Raw genomic sequence first — 21264 nt, forward strand, 5'->3', positions numbered from 1 at the left:
GACAGACAAAATTAAAATGACCAGGTGCCACCACCAGTACTATTTTTTCCTTGCTTGTGGTAAGCAGAATTCGCACCTTTGCTCTAACACACAACTTTATTCACTTTTCTACGAAAATTAGCAAGTTCAAGGATCATAAGTAAAGTAGCTCCTGTACTTATTCCTATGTAATTTTTTTCTTTTTTAATTTTTTTTTTTTGGCCGTGTTGGGTCTTCACTGCTGCGCACAGGCTTTCTCTAGTTGTGGCGAGCGGGGCTACTCTTCTTTGCAGTGCACCGGCTTCTCCTTGCGGCGGCTTCTCTTGTTGTGGAGCATGGGCTCTAGGCGTGTGGGCTTTAGTAGGTGTGGAGTGTGGGCTCAGTAGTTGTGGCACACGGGCTTAATTGCTCCATGGCATATGGGATCTTCCCAGACCAGGGCTCTAACCCGTGTCCCCTGCATTGGCAGGCTGATTCTTAACCACTGCACCACCAGGAAAGTCCCTCCTATGTAATTTTAATAAACTATTTTATTTTTAAAACAATACATGTATGTAATACAAAATTCAAAAGGCACAAAAGGTATACAGTGAAAATTAAATCTTCACCTATAACCCGTTCCTTCATCACTCAATACCCCTCCCAAGAGGCAATCAATGTTACCAGAATCTTGCACTTCCTGGCAAACAGAGTCTATGTATACTAAGTATATGGATACTAAGTGTATGGATATATACTTTTCTTCATTACACAAATAGTAACAAACTATATACTTTTCAGCACCTTGACTTTTCACGCTTAATGTATTTTAGTGTCTTCTAAATGCATTTATATAGAGGTGTCTAATTCTTGTTTTGTTTTGTTTTGTTTTGTTTCCAATACGCGGGCCTCTCACTGCTGTGGCCTCTCCTGTTGCAGAGCACAGGCTCCGGATGCGCAGGCTCAGTGGCCATGGCTCACAGGCCCAGCCACTCGGCGGCACATGGGATCCTCCCAGACCGGGGCACAAACCCGTATCCCCTGCATCGGCAGACAGACTTGCAACCACTGCGTCACCAGGGGAAGCCCTGTCTAATTCTTTTTAATGGCTGCATGATATTCCATTTTAAGAATGTACCTTACTTTAATTCACTGATTTCCTGTCAAAGAGCATTTTGATTTTTTTCAAGCTTTTGCTATTTCAAATAATTATGTACTACATATGCTTACACACAGACACAAGAGTATCTGTAGAATTAATTCCTAGAGATGGAACTGCTGGATCAAAGAATATGTGTATTTTACATTTTAACAGACATTGCTAAATAGCTCTTTGTGGAAGTTATGCAACTTTTCAACCCAGCAGCAATATAAGTACCTATTTCTCTACCTACACCCTTATAATACACTGTGCTACCAAATTTTTCTTCTACTGTATAGTTGTTCCAGAAACCTCCCCCAATAAGCCTCACGGGTTCCATAAGAACCTCCTTTAACTCCATAATCCTGGCATCTAGCATGTCATAAACATTCAAATGTTATTAAATGAATGAATGAATGAGCAAAAGGGTAAGGCCTTTTGTACAACATGAGAAGTTTACTTTTAATATAAAGAACAAGGAAAGTGATTTAAATATTAGCAATTTTTCCCTTGTAGAGAAGGAGGGACAGAGGAAAGTAAGAAAGGACTGATAGATGGATTGACGGATGGATTCTGATCTAACGTGCCTGCTCCTAGAGGTTTATAAAAAACAGGAAAGATAGGGCTTCCCTGATGGTGCAGTGGTTGAGAGTCCGCCTGCCGATGCAGGGGACACGGGTTCGTGCCCCGGTCCGGGAAGGTCCCACATGCCGCGGAGCGGCTGGGCCCGTGAGCCATGGCCACTGAGCCTGCGCGTCCGGAGCCTGTGCTCCGCAATGGGAGAGGCCACAACGGTGAGAGGCCCGTGTACTGCAAAAAAAAAAAACAAAAAAAAAAAACCAGGAAAGATACCTACCTATCTGAAATAGTCAAGTACTGTCCTACCTTAAAGTAAGATACATAACCTATACTCAGAATGTCAAGAAAGCTAAAGGGCCTCCAAAGCAACAGCAAGATCCCTTCTCTGAAACTGCCACGGGATACTGAAGCCTCTCACATCAATACTCCTCTTACACACTTGCCAAATAATTGACTCTCATCACGTATTGCACACAGTCACATAGCCGGTTAACATTTCATTCATTTGCTTCCGTGCAGTACCTGGCATAGTCACCGCAAAAAATCTTTCGGTGAATACAGTAATGAATACAGTATTATGAATACAGAATAATGTATTTCGGTGAATACAGTGGTGACCTGTACCACCACTGGTCATGGGTTTGCCATGGTCTCCAGTGCCCCTGTTTGGTACTGTAACAACCACAGTAACAACAGATAGCACTTATATACGCTTACCGTGGACCTGGTACTCTTCTAAGCATATCATATTTACTCTATTAACTCATCTAATTCTCACAACAACCTTGTGAGAAACTATTATTATCCCCAGTTTACAGATGAAAGACTGAAGCACAGAGGAGATAAGTGACTTGCCCAAAGGACACACAGCTAAGTAGGTGTAGAGACAGAGTCTGAACCTAGGCAGTCATACCAGAATGGCACCTCTTACCCTAATATTTTAATACAGTGTGACAACTGCTCTGATACTGTGGCACACAGAACATATGTTACCAGAGCACCAGGCTTTGACATACGCTCAGTGTAAGCCTCTATCAGAGAAATGGCCACACTGTCTTACAATTGCCTGTGTGCGTACATCCACTTTCCCACGGCAGGCCCAAGTGTTAGTCATCACTGTGCCCAGCACTACCTGACTCAATAAATTCTTCAACTGGGTTTTAGGTTAAGAGGTGGAATAATAAAATTCCATTTCTATTCCTCGGGTTTGCACTTCATATTTTCAGTGTTGATGCTTCTTCCTCTGTGTGCCACCATTTCCTAAGACCCATATCCTTTAAAGCAAGATGTGTTTCCTAAATTGTGCTGCTTCCCTAGAGATGCTGGCCTGACCTCTCAAACTGCCTTTGGGTACATTCTTGGAGTCCTAGAACACCACAGAGACCCACACCACCATTCCTGCTGGGCAGGGCATTGGCAATACAGCTCCCACCCCACAGGAGCCACCAGCCTGCATCAGTGGCTCTTATCAGGAACATGGAGTAACTTGAGCCACCTGCCAACCCATCTCTCGACTGCTAAGACAGGCACTTTCTGCTCTCAGGTTGCACAAATGCCTGGAAACCTTACACCGAGTGTGAAGGAAGATGCAACAGGGGAAGCAACACAGCATCTGGTGCCCTGCCTGCTTCCATTCACTGCGTGGGGTCATGGAGACAGAGTGGGCCTAATTCACTCCCTGCAAAGCCCTGTGACCAGAAAGATTGTATGGTGAGATTAGCATCACCACACAGTGGAGGTCAACATTCATCCAGAATGCAAGACACATCCCCACTGGCCTCATTCTCCAAACAGCTGGAATGCTACCTCCTCTATGATATTTTTATGAAGACAAAGGTCCACTGCAGAAGCCAACTCTGAAAAGCACTGTTTTAGTTCACATCTTTAAATGCAGAAGTGTGTAAAGGTTAACTGAGCTAGAATCAAAGCCTAAGCTTGAAATCCTTAATTCTATGTCTGAATCAGAATCCACTACTGTCCACTAAACAAAAGAAAAATATTCCCTGTTTGCTGAACCATATCTATTTACTTCCCATCAAGTCTCAGTCACAGACTGGTCATATTCCAGGGATGAAGAGCAGTCACTCAGTCCTGGGCTTTCTACATACACAGGAGTAAAGTGAAACTAACAGCAATTATGGCTGCTGAGATGCAAACACCTACTAGGAACCAAATCTTTCTTTCTCACAATTCAGCTCCAAACTTGGTTCACTGAACAGCCTCCTGACAGCAATGACATTCAATCAGGATAAACTTAGGCATTCTGGATATGTCTGCTATAGAACATGTCACACGGAATAAACTCACACTGCAGTTAGATTCTATACGCAATGGCTCAAGGCAGATCCGGAGTATCATTACTAACTCAATGACAAACGGAGTATCTGACCCCACATGGGCCCTACTACCACAAAAAGACAGGACCAGGAGCAGCTGACTGGAGCAGTAGAGTTGAGGATGCCTACATTGTACTCAAGCATCTTTAAAAGGTATCATCAGTCAGGGATTTATGGATATTCACATGAGAGAAGAGAGATGCAGATTAGGTCTCTGACCCTGTGATTCCATGATTCCATAAAAACGTAGACTCTTACTTTATGAGATCCTGTACTAATCAGCGTCATCCTTACCAGAGACATTTAGATGTAGTTATCTCAGTAGAGCAGAACAGAATAATCCTAATTCCAGAAACCTAACAAATAGAGAAAAAGAGTTTACAAGCTGATATAAAATGATCTCCAAATACTATAGAGAAAAGAAAAGCATATGAATATTAATACTACCATTTGAGTTTTTAAAAGGGGGTGGAGAAAATATTACATAGGTACTACCTCTGGACAGATACCCAGATAACTAACCATACTGGTTACTTCCAAGGAGAGAAACTAGGTAGCTGGGAAAAGGCAGAGACTTTTTACTCTTCAATCTTTTGCATAGTTTGAATCATTAACCACGTGAATATACACTACATGTTTAAAAAATAAATGTAAAAGGTGAAAAAAAAAAACTCCATATAAGAAACTCCCAGAGAAATCACACCCAAAAAGTAGAGAAGAATAAGAAATGAGGGCCTTCCCTGGTGGCACAGTGGTTAAGAATCTGCCTGCCAATGCAGGGGACACGGGTTCGAGCCCTGGTCCGGGAAGATCCCACATGCCGCGGAGCAACTAAGCCCATGCGCCACAACTACTGAGCCTGCGCTCTACAGCTCGCGAGCCACAACTACTGAGCCCGCGTGCCACAACTACTTAAGCCCGTGCGCCTAGAGCCCGTGCTCCGCAACAAGAAGCCACTGCAATGAGAAACCTGCGCACCACAACAAAGAGTAGCCCCCACTCTCAGCAACTAGAGAAAACCCACGTGCAGCAGCGAAGACCCAATGCAGCCAAAATTAAATAAATGAATAAATAAAATTTTTTAAAAAGAATAAGAAATGAAAGATTCTATTTAGTCCTAAAGCTGAAAGTCTGAGCTTATTGCTTGCTCTCTCATACCCTCTCTGAGCCTGACATAACTTCTCCATAAAAATGGGCACAGCATCTACTTCACCTGACTGAAACAGAGAGCTGGTCCAGGTAACTTTGAGATGCCCTCAGCTCTCATGATTTTATACTACCCACCATTATCAATCCATTGACTTAGCTATTGCTGACCCATTATTTGATTGATAATAAAATTAGTGGCTGATAACTTTAAGGCAAACAACAGTAACAAACTACCATACATACAGCAACCAACTATCCCATCTAACTCCTCCCAATATGAACTACAGGAAAGTGAGATAAACACATAAAGTCTCTAACACAATGCTTGGCACATACAAGTACATGATAAATTTTAACAAAATCCCAATTCAAAACATTGGCTAGATCCAAATTATTGAAGAAGAAAACTGGGGTTCAGTGTTGACTTCAAGTGCTACAGGAATCCACTGTCAGGTAATGAATAAAATGTTTTCAATATTCAACGTGTGGCCTACAACGAAGCACATATTCACTCCATTCCTTATCAATCATACCCTTTGGTCCAAGAGACATGAGGCTCAGAGAAAAAGTTATTGGATAAAAAGCCATAATATCTGGGTACAAGCATCAGTTTTGCCACTTCCTTGTCTTGAGGCTTAGAGATGTATATTTTCACGATCTGAAAAATGGGAAGAAGAATCACCTATCTCCTGGGCTTGTTACAGGGAATAAGTTAAGACTTGTGTCAAAGCACTTTATAAACTATAAAACATCATATAAATGTAATTATAATTATCGAGGATTAGGTACATCCAGACATGATGATTACACAAAAAGCAACACCAATTATTAAGGACATTTTAAAAAATAGATTGGGGACTTCCCTGGTGGTCCCGTGGTTAAGAATCCGCCTTCCAATGCAGGGGATGCAGGTTTGATCCCTGGTCAGGGAACCAAGATCCCACATGCTGCGGGGCAACTAAGCCCGCGTGCTGCAACTGCTGAGCCCGAGCACCTCAACTTGAGAAAAGCCTGCACGTCGCAACGAAGAGCCCGCATCCCACAACTAAGACCCGACGCAGACAAAAATAAATTAAAAAATAAAATTTTTTTAAAAAAGATTGTATAAAGGTTGATTTATTTTTTCAACAAACATTTACTGACTTATTATTATTATATATCCCTGGCACTGATGGAGGAACCAAGGATACAAAGATTAAGAGACTGTTCCTGCCTTTAAGGAAGTCAAAAAGCATTGGGATATAAGAAAACAGGGCTTGGTAATTATAATAAAAACAGCTATTGTATACTGAACACCTACTACGTGTCAGGCTCTGAACTAAGCACATTATATACATTATCTCTTTTAATTCTTATACCAATCCTATAACATATTTTATAAGGGAAGAAGCTGAGCCTTAGAAAAGTTACGTAACTTAACCAAGATCACACAGCTGTGATGTGGAAAAGCTAGGGGTCCAAGTCAGGTCTGTCTGTCTGTAAGCCCATTCTGTTTTTTATAATCTGAGAGTGGCAAAAACTTTTCTAAGCATCACACACACAAAAAAAAAAAAAAAAACAGAAATCATTAATGAAAATATTAACAGACGCTGTTACATTAAAAAAATTAACCTCTGATACAGTAAATGAAAAAAGCAAGGTGCAAAAACAATAGGTGGAGTATGATAGGGTTTGTGTAAAAAGAAAGGGGGAGGAATAACAAGAAACTAACAGGGCAGGTAGAGAACAGGGAAGAGAGGAAGATGCTTCACTAAATATGTTTTTATAAATATAGAGTCACAACATCTGCTTATGAAAAGTAAAATGAGATAGTTTAAATTCTGTTTAACCCTATTCCAAAGTTATTTGACTCTGTGTGTGTGTGTGTGTGTGTGTGTGTGTGTGTGTCAGAATGACACCTATTATCATTTCACAAGGAGCAATCAACAAAGAACGGCTTGGGATAAAATGAATTAGAAAATATCCTTGCTTAAAACAAGATGCTGGACCAATCAATTTTTGTAGGTTTCTTCAAACTCTGGGATACTGTTAAACCAAAGAAGTATTTACTATTTGTCTAAAATTAACACTGCAGAAAACAATTCATAGTGAAGCTAAAATTCAATAAGGGTAAATGATCCCTATACCAACCTCAAGAAAATCAAATATAAAGGTTTCTTAAAACAGGCTTCCCAGGATTAAAACACAAAGCCTACCAGGGAACACTTACTCCTGACTATTCCTAGAGAGAGAAGTGCCAAGTAAGCGTAAAGGAAAACTGCTCATCTACATGGATACCTGGGTATCGGTTAATCACAGCATTTTTATACAGCTGACAAAAATCACTAATGGTCCATGATAAGCACCTCTCTGAAAGGCTTCTGCTGTGTGGATGCCATACGCCAAAGTTAACCAACTGATCTCCAAGAGTGTAAAACACAAGACAGCTCAGAGCCAAAATGTTGCAGCAAAAGTATCTATTTAGTATCACAACAGCAGCTAAAGACCTGTAACACAAAGTACAGGGACAAAAGATGTGTATCTAATGCATAATGAGAGGCAGCTGGGGAGGGGAGGAGGCCATCAACAGAAATATCAACTTCTAAGCCCTGACACAGACCTTTTAAATATGACCAGCATCACTTCAAAGTCCAGGATGATACCAAGATTAGCCAAATCACCTTACTAAAAGTCACAAATCAGGCTATGGCTTCAAGTGTAAACCCAACATACAAAACACACCATAAAATTTGTATGTGAGGATAGCAAACACAGACAAGTAGGAAATGAGCCACCTAAGTGACAGGTGTAGAGCACTACTGTCCATTCTTCAAACAAGGCCACCTCTGACCCCTCACAGAGATGTGCAGCCTAAGACCAGAGTCATACTTTCAAAACAAGTGCTACTGACTCCCCCTAAGCTTTGTCAGCGCTCCCACTGTGAGAGGCAGCCATTGTGGAGACTTCCTGAAATGCCAACAAAATCCTCCAGGCCATCGTGCCAGCCACCGACAGTGACAGTGTTCCTAGAAGTCTGTATGAGGTGCAAGCCAATGAGCTCAGCTCTGTGGGTGCTGGGAGCCACCACAAGACATCTTCCAATTTTGCCAGTTCTTGCTTTTAAATCACACGATCCTACTATCCCCTCCTCTAGAAACCAAGAAATAGCAGGTAAAAGCTGTCAAAGCCACATATTCAGACAGATCAAGGGACAGGCCAGTCTGACTAGGGGATAAGCGACCTCATTTGCAGATTCTTTTGCAAAGGATGGGGGTGGGGAAAGGCTGGGCAAGAAATGGGGGTGGGGAGGGAACTAAACAATTCCTGTCTTCTACCCCAAATTATTACCCACCTTCCTCAGAATTTTTATGGAGCACTGAACTGCAGAAGGAAAAAGAGGGGGAAAAAAGGCAAAGAAAACTCCAGGCTGTAAATGTAACTGTACAAAAATCCCCGAGAGGATGACCTATGAAACTAAGCTCCCTGCAACAAGGGCTAACTATGCAGCTGCCTTATTACTTGCCTAACCGTCCAAGATAAATAGAACAGGCTCATAGAAGCCCACCAACTTCCAGGAAAATGGAACCAAAATCCTCCTGACTCACGACAAGCCACATACCCCTTAAATAAATCCCTAAATGAAATCCATACAGGTCTGCTCTGGAAATCATCCTGGCTGACAGCAACGAATGCCCCCTCCTCCAAACAGCTGCCAAATTGCAGAGGAAAAAGCTGCTCAAAATAAAGCAACTGAAAGAACTTCCCATGAGCCTCAGTTCCAAAAGTATTCCAACTCAAGCACTCTCTGGAGCCCACATGCAAACCCCACGGTGCCCCGAGACCACGTGTGCAGCTCCTCTCGTTCTACCAGCGTGGCTCCTGCTCTCCACCCCAAACCCCAAAGCTGAGAGGCTCCACAGCTTCCCCCGCCCATCCCTCACAAGAAATCATGCTTTGCTTGTGGTATTAACAATTTAGGATGCAACTAAATCGATGCAGCCCCAAAGAAAAATAAACAGCATGCCTCCTGAAAAACCATATGCCTGGAATAAAATATCCAATACCCAGTGCAAAACCTCTTTTCCTCGGCAAAGGAGAAACCACGGAACCAGCTCCTATATGGGAAAAGTCCCACATACCAGGGTATTATCTGGGGACTTAGGTCCCTAAAAAATCCGAGTATTATGGTTGAACACACCCATGTGGAAGTCTAATTTTCAAAGGCTCGGTTTCCACCCTTGGGAAAGTAGGTTTTTAAGCAGTTACTCAACCATTATCATTTGGTTATTCAAAATTGTCATCTACTTCATAAGTGGTACTTATCATGTGTGCTGTGCCTTGAATCCTTGGCTGAAATTTCTAGATGCCACGTATGTGCAGAACACGTCAGAAGGAAGTGATATAACTGGTCTCTCTCATTCCCTTTTTAGAACCTGCTTTATTCAGTCAGAATCCAAAAAGCCAGAGGCACTATAAAGTATGCCCATTTGCCTTTAAAGAGGCCCCAACTAAACTAGCAAGGGAAGTCTCAAGGCTGGAAAGCAGGCGAGGATTACATAGGAGCACAAATCAGAAGCTGAAAGGGAAGGAGGTGGGGATAACAAGGGCCAGGGAGAGAAGATTCCTGTAAAATACTTCTGTGAATCTGTCTCCAAAGCTGAGATTTAAAAGATCTACATCAGGGACTTCCCTGGTGGCGCAGTGGTTGAGAATCCGCCTGCCAATGCAGGGGACACGGTTTCGAGCCCTGGTCCGGGAAGATCCCACATGCCGCGAACCAACTAAGCCTGTGCGCCACAACTACTGAGCCTGCGCTCTAGAGCCCGCGAGCCACAGCTACTGAGCCCGCCTGCTGCAACTACAGAAGCCCGCATGCCTAGAGCCCATGCTCCACAACAAGAGAAGCCACTGCATGAGAAGCCTGCGCACTGCAATGAAGAATAGCCCTGGCTTGCCACAACTAGAGAAAGCCTGCACACAGCAACTAAGACCCTACGCAGCCCAAAAAAATAAAAATAAAAGAACTGTATCAATTTTCCTCATGTTCAAACACAGCCAAAGAATGATCTGAAAAATAGCATATACTCCGTGAGGTGTCTCAGTTGGGCATTTTTCCTGCATCCATAAAAACAAGCTATAATAGCTTATGAAATTCACTGGTTGAGAACGGAAAGGCTAAGGTCCACAGTTGATCAAATGGGTTTAGTCCCAAATGGTGGTAATACATCTGAACTGCAACACTCCAGAATCTCTCAGCAGCACTGTAAAAGGTAGGTCAACAGACTGCTCCAATGAACTGGAACAGGTTAGCTCTAATTGCCCCTTAATCGTGTGGTTCCTCTAGTTTCCTCAGCCACCCCATCACAAAGGCACTTTTTATACATATGCACGTGCTCTCAATTAATTTCTGAACACAGGAAACGAAACATCAGGTTGCCATGCCCACCCGACACATTCGACACATTCGGCAGTTAAGTTCCACCCCAGCTTCGGTTTTCAAAGACCCCTCTCTCACCTTTAACCCTGATATCAGTGAAAAGATCAGGTACCATTCACAAATCCCACAACACCTAGTCTTCAGAGGAGCTGGAAAGCAGACCAAGGGCTAGACCCCCTAGGGAAAATCTGGAAAAACAGTTAAAGCCACCTGCTGGCCCCAGCTGAGGAGCAGGAAGACAAAGTTCAATTCAACAAGAATGACAGTTTCTTACTCCGGCCCAGGCACAGTGCGAGATCCTATGGATCCCAAAGACTCCCCTGATCTCACAGTCTAGGTGGCGGTAGAGGGGCAGACAGTTGAACAAATGTTAATCTAAAAAGTCCTAAAACAGAGGTCTGGACATGATGTTCTGGAAAGCAGCAAGAATGTGGGAGGGATGGGAGCAGAGACAAAAGGCATCCAGGAGGACTCAGTATCCCAACTTATTCTTGATGACTGAGCCTTACAAATGAGAGAGAGATGTGAGGCGGGAATTTCAGGTGGAACAGAAACAAAAGCACAGAGGTATGAATGAGCCTGGGCAGCACAGCGTGCTCAGGAAGCTACAAGTCCCTTGCCATGGACTTGGAGGTGGAGTGTAGAAAGAAGCTAGAAAGGCAGGCACAAGTCAGTCCAGAAGGGCCTGGTAGGCCAAATGGGAGAATGGACTTTATCCACAAGTCAGAGATAAGCTATCAAATCATTTTAAGCTCTTTTAGATGGATGACTCTGTTAGTAGTCAGGAAGGTGGGTCTGAAGAGTCCAGAAAGAGACCACAAGAGACAAATGCATCCCAGCTCAATCTCCACAAACAAAAATGAGAACAAAACGTGCCATCTATTTGACACAATACATTTAACCAACAAACCTTATAAAATTTGGAACAAAATGACATTTTCGCCACTCCTGCATCCCAAGTACCACCAAAACAGCCAGTGCCTCTGTCACCCACACTCCCAGGAGAGATCCCACAGGTTCCTGAAATGTCCACATGCCCAATGCAGGGACAGTGACAATTCAGGAGTCCTTTTAGTCCTTAGCAAAGGAGTGAATGTCTCCTCTTCCTCTCACTGGAGAGAACACCATGACCAGGTCCATTCGCCTCCTCCACACGGATGTCAAACCAATTAGATTTCCCAGTTTCACACAATGCTCATCTCAGGTAACTCCCAACTCTGGCACTTAATCAATCAGAAGCACATTAACCACTCCATGCTGATTGAGAAGTAAGCAGGAACTCGCTGAGTGCTGTGTAGCAGGTTATAAGGGAGGCAAGAAATAAACATTTACTGCCGGGCTCCATTATAGGAACCTTAAATAATCTCGGTTTCTCATTATAGCAGCTCATCAGCATATGCAGTAATCCCCCCAGTTCACGGATGTGTAAACAGGAGCTCAGATGTTAAATATCTTACCAAAGGTCATTCAGTTGGTTGGTAGGTGGAGGAACCAGGATTCAAACCCCAATATATGAAATCCTAAATACTGTTTCTTCCACTACACCATACTTCAAGTATGTATGGATAACAAACATAATGACATATTAAGGTTAGTAATAATAATAACAATATCTCCCCTTTAAAAACTGAGAGGGGACACACATTATACAGTCTCGGATGAAGGGATCACTCAGAGAAGACACAATTGAGTGATCACAACTGGAATCTTCAAATGCTCCAAAAAGGTCACTCCTGAGCATTCGTGACCAAAAACTGTTCAGACTCAAAGAATCAGAGCAACCTGACTATACTCCAGAGAAATATATCAAATGCTCCATACACTTCCCCTCAGGGTCTCTATGACAACATCTGAAAACACTCATGGCTGATTGCTTGCTCTCCCGCACTCTCTCTTAAATTTCTCAAACTACTTTACCACCCAAATTACAGAAATATGTCCAGGATTCACATGGCAGTTCTGATCCGATTTGCCCCAATCCTGGCTCAAGCAGCTTTGCACTACCCTCCTAACTAGATCACCGCCAGCCAATGGGTTTATTCAGGCTGATCTGTGATGGATTAGATAATGAAACCTTAGCCATGTAAGCTGCCTGCTTGTACTGGGGCTGTGGGGGAGAAGAATAGGAAACTCAATACTCCTAGGGGCCACCTAAACACCACATGCACTCGCCATCCCTCCTCCATCTGTTTGCTCACGCTCCAATTACTGCCATTTCCTTTCCACCGTCTCGCATGCTCTTCCCTTCTGTCTCTGAAGGAAGTACACATTTGCCCCAGAAAAAGATGTTTATTATGCTTTACAAATGCATATCAAAAAACAATTCAAACAAGTCCATTCACTAAAATGACCATCTTTATTTTTTCCACAAATTATTAAGGCCTGATATCAAACTGATGGCCTGAGAGATGTCAAACCAAAGATTCACTAGCAACATTCTTGTTTACACCAAGTAGTACATTGAATTTCTTTCCCAGCCCTGTAATCTTGAGGCCTGTCTGCATCAGTCTGCTTTATATCAAAATGAAAGTTAAATCTCTAGTTAGCTTTGGTGTGTTCACATGTCAGTATGATAGAGAAAAAAAAATGACAACGTGGCTAGAAAAATGGGAGAGGAAGTTAGGAGACAAATTCAACTCAGGCTAATCTCTTGAGTTGCCATGAAGAATAATTCTACTTTGTTTTTTTGTTTTGGTTTTTTAAAATTTTTTTAAATTCTACTTTGAATTCAGATCTTTCTCCTTCTCAAAGACATTCCCAGTTTCACAATCACAAGCTTCCTTGTGAGGCTTGAAAGAAATTAGTAATTTTTACATGACTGTGCCTCAATTTCTCCAACTACAATATTTACCACTCTGGTAGTATTATGGGATGAATGTCTGTGTCCCCTCCCAAACTAATATCTTGAAGCCCTAGCCCACAGTATGATGGCATTTGGAGGTGGGGCTGTTGGGAGGTGATTAGGTCATGAGGGTAGGACCCCCATGTTGGGATTAGGACCCTTATAAGGAAAGGAAGAGATCTCTCTCTGTGTGTGTCCACTAGCACACAAGGGGAAAAGGCCATGTGAGCGCAGAGCAAGAAGGCAGCTGGCTGCAAGACAGGAAGAGAGCCCTCACCAGACACCAAATCTGCCAGCACCTTGGTCTTGGACTTCCAGCCTCTGGAACTGTGAGAAACAAATTTCTGTTGTTTAAGCCACCCAGTCTATGGTATTTTGTTAGGGTGCCTAAGCAGATTAAGACATGGAGAAATGAAAAACTCAACAATTTTAGTGAGATATAGTTCACAAAATCACTTGGAAGGAAAGCACATCGTTTTTATAACTCTACGCAAATGGTAGCACCACATTCAGTTTCAGCACCAAACACTCAAAGTCCAAAGAGACATCCACCTAGGAGGAAAGAAACCCAGAACTAAGCAAATGGGAACATAAAGTACTTTAAGAAATACAGTATCTACAGAGCAATTACAGGCTACCTGGAAGCCCTTCCCTGAGACCAGAAAGTCTTCCTGCTACTAGGGGTTGATTCACCACTAACATGAACAACTTCTGAACTCACTTAGCTACAATGGATTTATGACTCTATGGTCAGAAGCAGTTAGTTAGCCATGTAATAATCACATTCCAACATTTCACTACCATAAAGAATTTTGCTGAAAGCTATAAATAATAATTAAGTTGCACCTTGCCTTATGAAGCAGCTAAGTTCCTAGAAAGTTGCACAAAAATTGAATTTTTGCTCATTAAATTGTTTATATTCACTAGAAGAGCTGAACAAAAGAATTTATTCCTGGTATGTTTAATAAAGCCCAAATTTTTCACATATATCAGACTTGCTTAAAGTGAAACAAACCTCTAATATCTATACATATAACTCACTTAACTTTCTACCAGGTTAGAGAACAATATTTCCAAATACCTTCTTTAACAACTAACTACATCTCTCAAGCTGTGTTTCAGTTTTCATGTTGAATTTGTCTCTTCCCTCCTACTTTACAGTTCAGGGTTCTCTAATTCCAAACTGTTTCCAGGGCTGTGTGAACTCCTCTGCCATCCACATAAAGCTTCTGGATACTGGCCTTGAAAAGGAGTGACCCTTCCTCTCCTCTCTAGGGTTCCTTCTTAGCATAAGGATTATAACAGAAGCACCACAGACTCTCTCGTGTCCCTGGTGCTCCATTTTGGGAAGTAATGATTTATCCCAAAAGTTTAGTGGCTGTAACTCAACAAGGTTGGAATCTGCAGCTTAGAGCCATAGCTCCATTGAGTCTGTAGTCTTAGGAAATTAACTTCTGTAAAAAAAAAAAAAAAAAAAAAAAAAAGGGTTAATCCTTTGACACTCAAAAGATTGGGGAATTTCCTGAAAGTACTTTCACCCCTAAATTTCATGATTTTTTTCTATTCCTTAATTATTTAAAAAGGTAAAATTTCAACTTCAACCTAAAAGGCATTGAGCACTTACTATGTACCCAAAACTGTGAGGTATTACAAAGGATAAATATGAAGAAAATATAGTTCCTGTCTTCTAGAAGCTTACAGAATCTCTAGGGAAACAAGAATAAAACAATGAAGGGACATACAAGATGATGCATAATTAAGCATCAACACAACAGGAGGCAAGAGGAGGGTCTGACTGGTGTGAACTAAACTGTCAGGGAAGGCTTCCCAGAAGAGCTATGACCTCCGAGAAACTCCATTTGGGTTAAGATATAAGAAGAAAACATGTGCTTTAAGACAAACCCGTACACCAAAAAGCAAGTTACTCTAGATTTTTGACATGTATGTTTACATGGGCCTATAGGCATGTCTACACCACTGAGATCATTTCCTAAAACTGCCTCGCCCCTGCTCGTTCTCCTCCAGCTACACTGGTTTCTCGTTCTCAAACACATCAAGCGCACTTCTCCGTCAATGCCTCTGTACCCACACTTCCTCTGCCTGAACGCTCTTCCCTCAAATATGTGAACAGCCCATTTCCTCAGGTCACCTTTCAGAGAGGCCTTCCCTAACCATCCTCCTCACCACTCTCTACCCCTTCCCGTTTATCTTCTTAGCACTTAGGACCACGAAATAATAGTTGATTTCTTTACTGTCTGTCTCTTTCAATTAGAATATTAGTTCCATGAGAGCGGAGTCTTTGTTTTGTTTACTACCATATTTCCTAGGTTCTAAAACAGGGCCTGGCACTTAGCAGCTGTTCAATAAACATCAGTTAAATGAATATTAAATATCCTATCATTCTTTTTCTTTTTTTTAAAATAAATTTATTTATTTATTTATTTTTGGCTTTGTTGGGTCTTCGTTTCTGTGCGAGGGCTTTCTCTAGTTGTGGCGAGCAGGGACCACTCTTCATCACGGTGTGTGGGCCTCTCACTGTCGCGGCCTCTCTTGTTGCGGAGCACAGGTTCCAGACGTACAGGCTCAGTAGTTGGGGCTCACAGGCCCAGTTGCTCCGCGGCATGTGGGATCCTCCCAGACCCGGGCTTGAACCCGTGTCCTCTGCATTGGCAGGCAGATTCTCAACCACTGCGCCACCAGGGAAGCCCTATCCTATCATTCTTATTAGAATGATAGGAAGATCCCAGAGATGTAGGTGACCTAGGCGTAAATTTTATCTTTTCATGAACATTATTTTCCCTTTACTCCCAATTATACCTCAAATTTCAACCTCCCCATAAAACCTTCCTTGACCATTTTGGCAGGAATGACCATCTCTTTCTTCTGGCCCCAGTGGCACAAATCCTCTGCATACTTTGGCTCTAAATTTTGCAATGCCTTGCGACACACATCTATCCTGTGGTATCTCTACTCCCGTTCCTCTGGAACTTACCCAAAAAAATCATATATATATATATATATATATATATATATATACACACATACATACCTATGTATGATACATATACATACCCACACACATGCACTTTTTTCTTTTTTTTTAACTTTTCACCCATTTTGGCTCCTCACCTAGATTGCAGACACCAAGTACCTTAAGGTCAGGGAACTTGACATATTTTTGAGAGATAACTTAGAAATCATCCTGTACCAACACTGTATTTTATAACTAAGGAAACAGAGGTCCCCGAAGAAGGGATTTTCCCAGAACCATACAGGTAGTTGAAGGTAGGGGGCTAAAATGATGATTTGAATACCTGTGTCACATGGTGTATTGGAACTACAACAATGAGAATGCATAAAGTGAAAAATAAATAAAGACCCACAAGTACACAGAGTGAAAAAAGGATTCTCCATGGGATAGTTCTAAGTTGCCCATCTGTACCCAAAGGACCTAATCCACTGCTTCCTCTGCATACTCCAAAGTCCCTATACACTGCTCCATTTCCAAATACTACTATCCTTGGCCAATTTGAAGGCAACCAGCAAATAATGGGCCCCAGGAGGCAAGGTGGGGAAGGCAGTGGGAGTCTCACTATTAACCATGATTGACAGAAGCAATAAATGAATAGAGACAGACACAGATATATGCACACACCAAGCAGAACACACTCACCAGCACCCACATCCAATCTTCTCTCCTCATCATCCAGTGTTAACCCACCTTACCTGAAGTCTCCCCATATTCCTCTAGATTTTCTCCATGGCCCGAGCTTTTACTTCTCACAATCCCTCTGCCTGAGGGAGTTCAAATGGAGAACAAAAGGAGGCAAACAAAACAAAAGAATTCAAAAATAAACACCAAGAGGGTCACTTTACCCAAGTCAACACAAGTAATAGAGTGGCCTCTGCAAGGGAGACCAAGAAGCACACAGCAAACACGCCAGGTTTAAATACAGCTCCGTCTCTAACACAGGAAGTCAGACAGAGCCTTGAAAAGCAGAGAGAGAAGAGCACAGGAAGTCTTTTAGCACTGCAGAGATTTCCAAGAGTGCTGTAATGGAGAGAGCACAGGAATAGAAATTAGAAGACTAGGCTTCTAGCTCTAGTTTTACTACCAGCTAAGTGAGTGGCCCTAGGCAAGTCACTAGTCTGCTCTGGATTTTTGATTCCCCATCTGTACAATGAGGTAATTAAAACATTTTGGGACTTGAATAAAAAAAGATGAAAACTGTTGACTTTCTCCCACCAAAGAGTACTATTTTGCATAATAATATTCCAAGTCTATCCAGGTTAAGAACTCCAGTCAAAGATGATGTCTCTGGTCCCTTCTATCTCTAACATTCTATGATTCTAAGAGAATTAGGCAGAAGTCTAAACGATTGCTGGTAGGTAAGCCTCACCGTTTCATAGTAAGTATGTTCTGAACAGAGACCAAATCCTAAAACCTGGGAAGGTTTCACGATCTTCCTCCAATTACGAAGTCAACTGACATTGTCACTACATTTGCCAGTCCCTATCCAAATCAACCAGCTTCTCCTTAAGTCCACAACTCAGAATCCATCTTCTAACAGCCCTATAAATTTTCTTTTATACCCCAGGACATTAAAGAACTAGTCGGTGCCCCAGCTATGTAAGATGCAACTGGCCAAGTACAGGAGGGGCCGGTCCTGTGTCGCCAGACTCAGTAGCTCACAAAGTTAATGAGCTCGAGCACCACGGCGTCCCCTAACACTACCCAACTCCTCGTACTTCTCACACTCCTTGTGGAACTGATTTAACCCACAATCTAAGCCACATCCCCTTTGGGCTCTCGAGGTTTCTCGCTTTTCACTCCTCTCCTTTCTATGTCGCTCCCCTTCTCCATCCAGGTTGTGTGTCGAGAGCTGACAAAAAGGTACTCCCTCTTTTGAGGTTTCCCACCACTCTTTCCCCGTCCTTGACTGGGTCCCCGGCTCTCTGGACAACAGACCCAAGATCTCTCGGCTTCCACCCCACCCCAAGGAACTAAGGAAGGGTTTGAAAAAATGGAATCCATCTCAAGCACGTTCAATTTCCCCCCAACACCTATTCATGTGACGTGGCCCCCCGTCCCCTCAGGGATCAGGACCCTCCAGGGCACACCAGGCTCCACCTGCACCCTTCGCCTCCAAGCCAGGGCTCGCCCCACCTTCCAAGCAGGCCCCGATCGGCCCCCTCCCACCTCCAAGCAGGGACCCCGGGCAGTCCTCCCCGCTCCAAGCCCGGCAGCCCCGAGCCGCCCCGCGGCCCCCGCGCCGCACCCCCGCGCCGCACCCCCGCGGTAACTGGGCACCCGCCCCGCACGGTCACCTGCATCCCGCCGCCGTCGGCCGCCGCCTCCTCCGTGCGCGGCCGCTTGCTCAGGCCGGGTTCGGCTCCGTCTCCTCCCCCTCCGGGCACCGGCAGCTCCAGCTCCGACTCCCGCTTCATCCCCCGGGCAGCAGCGCCGGGCCCGAGCTGAGGCGGCTGCTGCGGCTGGGCGCCTTCCGCCATCCGCCCGCGCCCCCCTCGCCTCCGGGAGCCCGGCGACCCGCCACAGGCCACCTCCCCCTGGGCCTCGGCCCCGACTGTCGCGACAGGCGGGTGCGCGCCTGCCCCCGCCCACGCCTGCGTACGTGCGTGCGCGCGCGGGCCCGGCGCCCCCTCGCCGGTGGCGGGCGGTCGCCGCTGGTCGCTGGCAGGCCGGCTTCCCGGCTCGGGGTAGCCGGCGGGTCGCGACGGGCACTCGTTCGCGCCCCTACGCGCACACACGACCTCCGGCCCGGCCCGGCCCGCTGCGCGCCCCGCCTCGCGGACTCACGGAGGTAGCCCGCCGGCCCGCGCTCGTTCCCTCACTCTGGCCCTCGCCACACGCCGGGCAGAGGGAGGAAGGGGGCGGTCCGGGCTCCCTAGGCGTGGGGAGGGGTGTTTATTTGGCGTGAGGTGGGGCTCGAGGCCGGAACGAGCTGACTGGCTGGGATCCTCCGACCCGCCACTGTGGCAGCCCCGGGAAGGCGGGGAGAGAGAAAGAAGGAGGGAGGGCCCGGGAACTGGGACTCCAGCCCGCGCGGGAGGCCGGGGCGGCCGGGGAGGGGGGCGGCGGCCGAGCCCGCGGAGGGGGCGGGGCCAGCGCCCCTCGGCACTGTCCGCCGCCTCCGCTCCGGGCGCCCGAGGGAGGCCGGGAAGAGATCGGGGGAGCTCGGGAATTTCCGGCGCGGTCGAGGGATTGTCCTGGAGGTACAGCGCGGCTGGAGTTACAGGGCGGAGGGGGCGGAGTCTGTTTCCCTAAGGGCGGGGCCACACCCTAGAAAGGGCGGGGCTTGAGAGGCCCGAGGCCGCGTAGCAACTCCCTCTGGCGGGACTCGCTGTGCATAGTAGTGCAGCGAATTCGCCCATCTCCCCGCGTCGGTTCCAGGCGAGGGAAGAGGCGCTCTGGGGTAGAGAGGTCTTTGCTTGCTCCCTCTCCCGCAGGAGAATGGGAATCTCGAGTTGGAAAGTCCAGGAATGAAGCCACCACTACAGGCCTCTCTCCCCAGTCCTGAAAGCCTTTACTCTAATCATAATTATCACATTTGTGGTCATCTTAATAATACCTGATGTCTGTAAGAGCTTCACAGTTTGCACAATGGATTCGCAGACCCGTTCTGGAGACCGTGGTATAAGCAGAGTAGATACCATGATCTCTGTTTCATTGATGGTGAACCTGAACCTTGGTTAAGTCCTGCAGATAAAAACTGGCAGATCCATATCTCAGGAAACCAGATCATATTCTCTTTCTTTGCACCTTGCTGCCTAACACTTTATTGCTTATCAACTTCGTGCAATTAGAGATATTTGTACAATAGCTTCTCTCTCTTACCAGACTGTAAGGACTAAGACGGCATCCACTTTCTCTGGGTTCCATGTCGTGCCCACCCCTGTTCCGTCATTTGCAAAATGAGGAGATGATTTAGATCAGTGGTTTGAAAGCAGGGACGATTTTGCACCTACCCCCCTCCCCCAGCATGTCTGTCAACATCTGGAGATATTTTTGGTTACACCTGGGGTGGGTTGGGGAAAGGGATGCTGCTGGTGGATAGAGACCAGGAACGACTGGGAAAGTTGTTCAACATCCTACAGTGAACAGGACAATTCCCACAACAGTTATCCAGCCCAAAATGTCAATAGTGCTGAGGTTTAGAAACCCTGGGTTAGATGATTTCTCAGGTCATTTCCAGATAGGCCTATGATTTATCCTTTGAACTTGGGTTTAACCTGACTAGTGCTGGAACAGTCCAGTGATAAAGATTCCTGCTTGGAGTCAGACCAACCCAGGTTTGAATCCAGGCTTTACCACCTACTGCCCATGTGATGTTGAACCACTGATGACTTAAGAATTTCTATATTGAAGGAGATTAGGGCCTGCAGACTGGGTGCAAGGGAAGACTGGAGGACTTGTCTTAAAGCTGAGTTTTCATAGCAGGCACATTGTTTTAACTAGGCTATGTTATAGACCAATAAAAATAGTCAAGTTTTAGCTCTGTCACTTACAAGTCATGGTGCCATGTGAAAGCTACTTAGCCTTTCTATGCCTCAGTTTCTTCATCTGAAAACTAGGATAATAATAGTACCTTCCTGGGCTTCCCTGGTGGCGCAGTGGTTGACAGTCCCAGCAGTCCTGGGCTGCTCCATGACCCAGCAAGAAATAAGATTTGGGATCAGGGCTGCTTGTGACTCAAATTATTGTTATCCAAGTAGCATACATGTCCCCTAAGAAATAGAGCCATGTGGTATGGGAATGTTTGAATGACCAGGCAGAACAAAGAGAAATTGGACCCTGCCTTGTAAACAAACATTAAGCAACTAG

At 44.8% G+C, this 21264-nt stretch overlaps 1 protein-coding gene across 22 annotated transcripts in view; it reads right to left on the reverse strand.

Annotated features, from left to right (window-relative positions):
* The window catches only part of RBFOX2 (RNA binding fox-1 homolog 2), a 262010-nt gene extending 242990 nt beyond the window's left edge, over positions 1–19020 (reverse strand). For 7 of the 22 annotated variants that reach the window (XM_067010082.1, XM_067010078.1, XM_067010076.1 and 4 more), the window contains exon 1: positions 18750–19016. In XM_067010082.1, the coding sequence (XP_066866183.1) occupies positions 18750–18932 (183 nt within the window). In that variant the 5' untranslated portion in view covers positions 18933–19016. Of the gene's footprint in view, positions 1–18749 lie in introns of all 22 variants that reach the window. The other 15 variants (XM_067010084.1, XM_059080784.2, XM_059080785.2 and 12 more) reach the window with 5 other exon arrangements.
* Between the last annotated feature and the right edge of the window lie 2244 nt (positions 19021–21264).

This window comes from Kogia breviceps, chromosome 12 (assembly GCF_026419965.1).
Source record: "Kogia breviceps isolate mKogBre1 chromosome 12, mKogBre1 haplotype 1, whole genome shotgun sequence".
NCBI classification, from domain to species: Eukaryota; Metazoa; Chordata; class Mammalia; order Artiodactyla; family Physeteridae; genus Kogia; species Kogia breviceps.